Here is a 7,492-nt window from a genome sequence, read left to right as displayed (position 1 = left end):
GATTGATTGTGTAGTTTTGTTAATAGGTTAGACAATGGATTTGTACAGGATGGCTTGGATCCAGACGAACCTGCCTCAGGTAGGGGGTTGAACTAAATGACATCTGCAGGGCCCTTCCAGCCCTACTTCTCTATGATACTATGAAAGTGTATCCAAAATACTGTTTCTATGTTCCAGAACCCAAATGTATTTTAAAACTATCATGGATAATCTACTTCCATGCCCCCCATCCTTTAACTGTGCACATGAACGATGCGTGCCCCCAGCAGGTGGGGGGGGCATGGCGGTGGCAGGCGGGCGGCAGCGGTAAGCGGAGAGCTCCCATAGACACCGCTGCCCGTGTTCGGGGAGGGGGTGGCAAGTGCCGACCAGGAGCCAGCGAACACCTGCAGACCAGTGGCGGCCAGCGGAGATCACTGACCACCTGCAGACACCGCGTATTGGCAGTAGGGAGGGTGGGGTGGTGAGAGGCAACCACCCGCAGGTGCTGCTGGCAGTGTTAGTGGTACCTGTTTGTAGGGGGTGCACTGCCACACTCAGGGGGTGCATGTACACCCCCTATGCGTCACCCCTGGCTGTGCAGCACATGTGCAATGAGTTCCTTGAGCTCATGGGCTGTCGGTGTGCCTGCTGACAGAACTCTGCAAGCACGGTGAGCTCACAGACATACTTCCAGGGATTTTGACTGGGGTATGAGCACCTTAAGAGCTCACTGTGCATGCAGAGAACCTGCACTGATCAGCTGGTGAGCTCAGAGCTCACTGCATATGGACCTCCATGCTAATCAGTTGTGCTACACATGCCCAGAAAGCTCTTTGATCTCATCAGTCAAAGCGGGGTGTGACTGGACCACCATACTCTGTTGGATCCCCTGCCCCTTCCCCTTCTACTATAAACTCTGATAAGGACTGATGGACAATACTCACACTGGGCAAATCTAGACTGTACGCTAAGACAATAACTAAGAATGCTTTACCATCCTACAGTTTCATATTCATGTGGTCATTGTGTATGGGGTCCTGTCTCTCTCATACCTACCACTGTCATGAAAAAATGTCAATATTAACAGTACTCTACCCAGACAAACATCAACAGCACACTTAACGAAATGCCTAAGCTCATTCTATTATCTCACTACTATGTACCAATGTGGTTACCATGGATAGAGTCCTGCTCCTCTAATGTACATTTTTTTATTTTAACATTTTCTTAATAAAGCTTTTAAACCTGTAAGAAAGGAGCAACTAGCACCCTGGAGAATAACTACAATGAAACAATACTAGAACAATTCCTCTTGATGGTCCAGATCTAATCTGTTAAGCATGAGCTAAAAAAATTGGTTGAAATGGAGAGTGGAAGTATTTCCCCCCAGAGATATTTCTGAAATTAAAAAATATATATATTAATAACTATGGTAATAGATTCCTACTAAGACAGCAGGGAATCTGCTAGATGTTTAAAAAAAACATGGACTCCCGTTCAGAAACAAGTTAAGGATGTAGAAGGAAAAGCTGTCAGCTGTGGCCAGGATAGAGGAGGAACCCTGTTTTAAGAGCCTAAAAGTTGATCTAGTTCCTGCATGACACTTGGGAAAACACAGCATACCTGAAGGGTAGTGAAGAACAGACTTTGATAGGATAAACTATGCCTTTCAAGAGTGTTAGTAATGCCTTTTCTATGTCTTTCCACCTTGAATATAAACCATATTCATAGAACTAGAACAGTTTGTTCTCATTTGTGCCATCTTCTGCCTCTCAGAATAAGTAACCAGCACAGTATCCTACACATGGGTTTCTGCCATATCTAAATGGTCTGGGAAAATTAAGAAATGCCCTCTAGTCTATGTATAAAGGTGCTTTCCTACCACCAGCTTGAGAAGGTGGAAGGGCAAAGAACCACTCACCTGCATGCCCCAGGAAGCAAAGGAAAGGATAGAGGTACAACTGAATTTATGTGGCATATGTAACTGAGAAGATATGTGTTCTGAGATGCGCTGAACCCACCTTACATAGAAGCCCAGCTGCCCTCGGATAGTGACAACTTTAAGTGACCACCGATCTGGGCTGAAATTGAACCAGATGCCAAAAGTTAGGGTCTGTCTTTATTCTTAGTTCTTTGACAGTGACAGTGCACTTGGATAGGAAACTTTTTAAAATCCATTATAGAGAAGGATCCCAAACAGGACCCATTCCAACTGGAATCTCTGGACAGTGGCTCACTCTGTAGTTCAGAAAAGAAGTTTCTTAACAGCAGGCAAATAAGACACTTGGTTATTTCAAAGCAGATCAAAGATCTAATCTTCAATGGACCTTATATCAGAACCCAAACGAAAGAGAGAAAACAATGTATGTTGCTAATACTTTGTGTGCTTCCCTTCCTCCTGAATGGAGGAAATGAAATGTGTGAATCATGTCTCTATTTACAAATGAAACTTTGTATTTGTATTTGCTGCAATGTCTCAGGATGCTGTTTTTCATTTTAGACTTTGCATGATGGTAAACATAGAAATGCTTTACATTCATTAAGCTAAGGCCCATTTACTTTGCACAGGCAAAGCAAATGCATACATCTCAGATCCATAAAGCATCAGTTCAGAATCACACAGTAATTAAATGAGTCTAAGCCAGAAGTCCAATTTCCAGGGTCCAGATCACTAAAGCTAAACAAACACCTTAGATAAATATGGCCTATTTTAAATGAAAAGTTAGTATAATTTGATAACTGTCAATAATTTCCTCATTATGCCAAATGAGTTTGTCAGCCAGGGAGTTTGCTGGATGACTGATCTTAATTTGCTAATAAAAACTGCAAAGAGAAATTTCAAGCTAAGCTATTTGATTCATTAAAAGCACAGTGCCATTACCTTTTAAAGCATCCTTTCTGAACCCTGCAATCTTACTGGTGGAAGTACAACAAAAGTTTTTTTCTCTAAACCTATCAGAACAGGGCTTTATAACACAAGAACAGTGAGCAATTGTCACTCTAAACCACTATTATCTCCCAGTCTATTATATTTAATTTATTTTTAATCATATTGTACAATAAAAATAAAATCACTGGATTAAGCATATATCTAGCAGCAGGAACCCATTATCCTTTGACAATGTTCTGTTTCAATGATATTATATCTTCATTATAGACAGTTTCCTCACCATCATTAGTCCTCAGATGACTATTGGATTTCAAGGGTTTCTCCCTAATCCATAATAAGATTTACTTGTTAACTGTACAAAACAAAACAAAGATATGCCTCTATTGTTTTACTGCTGTAGAGGCCTTGGTACAAGCTGTTCAAAATACCAGAGAATAAATCCAGACAATGTTAATGTTGTAAAATACCTACATGATTCTAATAGAAAGTTTTTGAGATTTCCTGGTAAGTGTTGCATCTAGGTTTCCCATCGGAGTTAAATATTATGTAAATAAGCTTTGGTAGTACCTTCACGTTAGATTCTCTGACTCCTGGACCATCACAGCTATAACAGCACTCCAACCCTGACTCCTCGACAAGTCTGTGATTCCTGCTGCAGTGACATTCAGAGCCATTGAAGGGAATCCAGGCACAGTGCATTTTCCCAAAGAACTTGGAGAGGGTTATCGGGCTCCATTTGAAAAAGAAAGAAGCAAGTCAGAAAACTTCCGTGTTGGGATTGCTAGATGTAAGTGACACCTAACAGTCACTTCTAATGTCAGGGAGTAAAGAACTCCCTTCAGCCTTCTGATCCCTTTGGGATAATTCAACAACTCTTCCTTGGTACCAATGGTAGTCACAGTCAAATCTAACACTGGATTGTTCCACACCCTATTAATACAGCAGTATGAGAATGCAGCAGGGACAGTCCAAAGGAAATAGCATTCTCTTTGTTATCTTACAGTTATCTTGAAGGAGGTGGCAAACTTCTCTATGAAAATCATTATCCCTGCAAACTGCCTCTTATTTAAGGCTGTACTGATGTTATCAAGTAGCTGGCACTGTATGCAACCTTTAGACCAGCTGCATAGACCAGTTGCTTTCTCAACAAGACTTAGAAAAGTCTCAACAGGGGCTATTTGCAATGCATGTAGATGTGTCATGGCTTCACAGTCCATATTTGACATGATCTTCATAGTTCACCTGGTTCTGATGAATAAAGAGCTTGCTGAAATAATAAATTATGACTTTCACAGTAATCCAAATTGATTCCTGGTGTACATGGACCCACTAGTCTTTGAAGTCAGTTTCTCATCAGAACTTTATATTATTTAAACAAGCAGCATTGATACTTTGTGTTCGCTTCCCTGCACCAGGCAAGGTTTATTTTAACCCAATAAACAATGCCCAATTATGCCTGAGACTCATTAGGAAAATCCCTGCAAGCATCTCTCTGAATAATAGAATGAAGATAACAAATAATGGCCATAGAGGGTCTTACATTCATGTGTAACAACATAAGGATTCCCATAAATATCCCTGAATGTGCCACTTCTAAGAGGAAGTGCTTTCTAAATTGTCAAAGGGTGGTGGATATTCTTGTGGCATTCTTTAATAGTTGCAGGTACCAACTAAAGATTTCTTCTTGTATGAATTACCAAACATTTTATATTGTTTTGCAGTTACTCAGCTATTCTGAAATATTTGTCCATTCTTTGCCTTATAATTTGCAACCCTCACAAACCCTTTAACAATGATATATATCTTTTCTGACCTTCACAGTCTTACATAAATTCTATTGTTCGGTCACTGGAGACGCTCAAATACAGTAAGAGACGAAGGACAAAAAAATGGTCTTCACTAGTACAGAAAGAAATATGCATTCACTCGCAAGGAAAATTTTGCAAATATTTTTCCACAGCATCTTAGAGGGAAAACAGACAGTCCAGACTTCTAATGAAATCAGAGGAGACATTTTGAATCTACATATTTTAAATTAAACACTTTTAAAATGAAATACTTCTTTAAGGAAACAAAAGCATTGCCAGGCAAGTTTTTAATGGTGTATTTCTTTATGGCATGTCACAGAATTGCTGGTTATAGGCCATCACATTTCTTGCCGAGTTCACAAATTAGCATTGTCTTGTTTTGTCTGCAAGTTACAATTAGAGCTACACACTGATGCAAAGTCACTGGCCAAGCTGTAGAGGGAAAATTGATGGCTCTAAAAAGTTAACAGTTATCACACGATGTTGCTAAAATAGCCACAGAAGAAACAGCTGACAGTAACACCATGGTGCCACAGATATCAAATCCCTAAATATCTGTTCATTTTGCTTAAAGCATCACATACTGTGTTCAGATCACTCCGAAGGTCTTGGACAACATTTTCTATACTCCTGGTGTCTTTCAGGATCTCAATGCTTTGTGTGTAGGGATTAAAATACACAGAAAAGGGACGATTGATTGATTTGGCAAAGTCCCTGGAAGAAAAAGAAAATTAACACCTATTTCAGCCGCATCTAAGGAAAAGAAATTTAGACTGTGTTTTATACAAGTCAAGGGAAACAGTTTACCTCATCTTTTCTTTGGCTTCTTCAAAACTTTCTGAGACAAAGTAAGCTTCCTGAAAAGTGGTGATAAGGCATTCTTGCAAGCAAGTTGTTTTTGGATCAAATGCTTTCACACTGGCCTTGTCAGACAGAGCATGCTGCAAAATACACCACAGAATCTGTTAAAATGTATTATGAGACTCCTGAGTGTCTAGGCTGTAGTTTTTTTATGCACCCAGCTTTTATATCACTGTTAGTCTATGATTACAGTCACTTGCTAGTCTCACATATTTTACTCACAGTGGATCTTCCACAATAAATAGGATAAATAAAATTTTACTTAAAAATCTATTAGCTACTATCATTCTCTCCTCCCCACCCCCCAAAAAAGTTATTACTTAAATAATTAAGAGCAGTTCACAAATGTATTTGGGTGTCCATGTAGGAATATAAACCTACATTTCCAGCTGGAAAGGAGAAAGTCATAAAATAAATATTCCAGGAAATGTATCTGTACAACTACAAAAAGTAATGCCCCAAAAATATCACCTGAATGACAGCATTGGTAATCACCTGTGTAGGCAAATACAGTCTGACCAAACCATCCCCATAATCTGTGTCATCCATTCTTAAGCCAAACGCTCCTGCCATTTTCCTGACAATGAGTTTAGGACTGAAACTATATATTTGAAAACTGGCACATAATGTTCATTTATTGTGTACTGATGAAATGCATTACCCTTCTACCAAGTACACTTGAGCAATAATGCTCCAAATAAATACTGCAGGGAAACAAGAACTATATAAATAGGCATATTTATGTACAAAGCCAACATTAGGAAGACGAGGAGGCAACTGTGATTAGGTGGAGAGTAGCCTTTAGATCTTTTTTCCCTTTGTATGATTGGCAGAAGGACACTAAGAGCAGACACCCTAGGATTCAGTGTAGAGAACTAGCAATTGCAGCTCCCTCTCCTCTCCTTCATTTTTATTTATAGCAGCTGTTCTTGCTTCTGTACCTGCCATAGACCTTAGAGCACTGAGGATAAGTGTATTCACTCTCAGTGCTTTGTACCGAGGTACAAGTATTGAAAGCAAGCAGATTTATCTCCAGTACCTCAAATCCTTTTTCCATCTATCTATAGTGAAAGGTGCTGTATAAAAACTTGAACATACTACATGGGTAAATTACATGCCAGGAATAGATCTTGTGAGTCTGAAAGTGCTGCTTTTTCCTTTTCTTTTTTCATTTGCAACATGGATCTTCTTCAGAGCAGTGCAACACTGCCCATGCCTACTAAGTAATTTATTCAGGCACTGCGCATGCATGCTCTTTCATGCATAAGCACAAATTAAAATGTCATGTAAACTAGTAAAGAATAATACAAATCCCACCTGTGGACTCAACTGATCTGCCTTAACCCACATCCCGTTTGCATTTCAAAATGAATTACCACATTCCAAAAACATGGGACAACCCTTGAATACTCTGGACCTTTCCCACACTATGGTAAGCATTTCCAATTCCCTTGAATATCTTTACCTTCATAGTGGCATTAGAAGATCTATCATACTTTTCAGTTAGATCTTGGTGCTACAGAGATATTATGCTCACGATTTTAATTGTTGGAATCCCTCACTGGGTTAGAAGCAAAGTCCCGTATTTGGCATCAAATCAACTTCAGCTAAGGGCCATATTTTTTTCATATTTTTTTTTTAAAGCAGATTTAGACAGCTAGGTCACCTGCTCTGAGGACTGTTGATGCATTTTACAGGAAAGAGTCCTTGAAGCGGGGACTGGATACAGTTTCGCCGCCTCCCCCCCACCCCAAACCCTGTAGCCTTGTGTTTAGTGCACAGAGAAGTGAGGAATGTGGGATTGGATAGCCTCAGGCAGAAGGAAACAACATATCAATATCTTTAAAAATCCAGACCTGTTGAAATTCTGCAACCATGGACATATAAAATGCAGTATGTAAACTGTACTTTCTGAAGCTGGCAGCACCAAGGCCCAAAAGAAACTTCAGCC

The 7,492-nt window shown here is 39.7% G+C and overlaps 1 protein-coding gene across 1 annotated transcript in view; it reads right to left on the bottom strand.

Annotated features, from left to right (window-relative positions):
- Positions 1–5,219: 5,219 nt before the first annotated feature.
- Positions 5,220–7,492, bottom strand: part of TPH2 (tryptophan hydroxylase 2) — a 73,244-nt gene continuing 70,971 nt past the window's right edge. Inside the window, exons 10-11 of the mRNA XM_090041013.1 lie at positions 5,488–5,621; positions 5,220–5,394 (exon numbers count right to left, since the gene is read on the bottom strand). Coding sequence (XP_089897139.1) covers positions 5,220–5,394; positions 5,488–5,621 — 309 coding nt within the window. The remainder of the gene's footprint in view (positions 5,395–5,487; positions 5,622–7,492) is intronic.

This window comes from Crocodylus siamensis, chromosome 4, assembly GCF_052110815.1.
Source record: "Crocodylus siamensis isolate JL-2025a chromosome 4, ASM5211081v1, whole genome shotgun sequence".
In the NCBI taxonomy this organism is placed as follows: domain Eukaryota; kingdom Metazoa; phylum Chordata; order Crocodylia; family Crocodylidae; genus Crocodylus; species Crocodylus siamensis.
The sequence above is the reverse complement of the archived record's forward strand: the minus strand, read 5'-3'. Positions and strand labels throughout refer to the sequence as shown.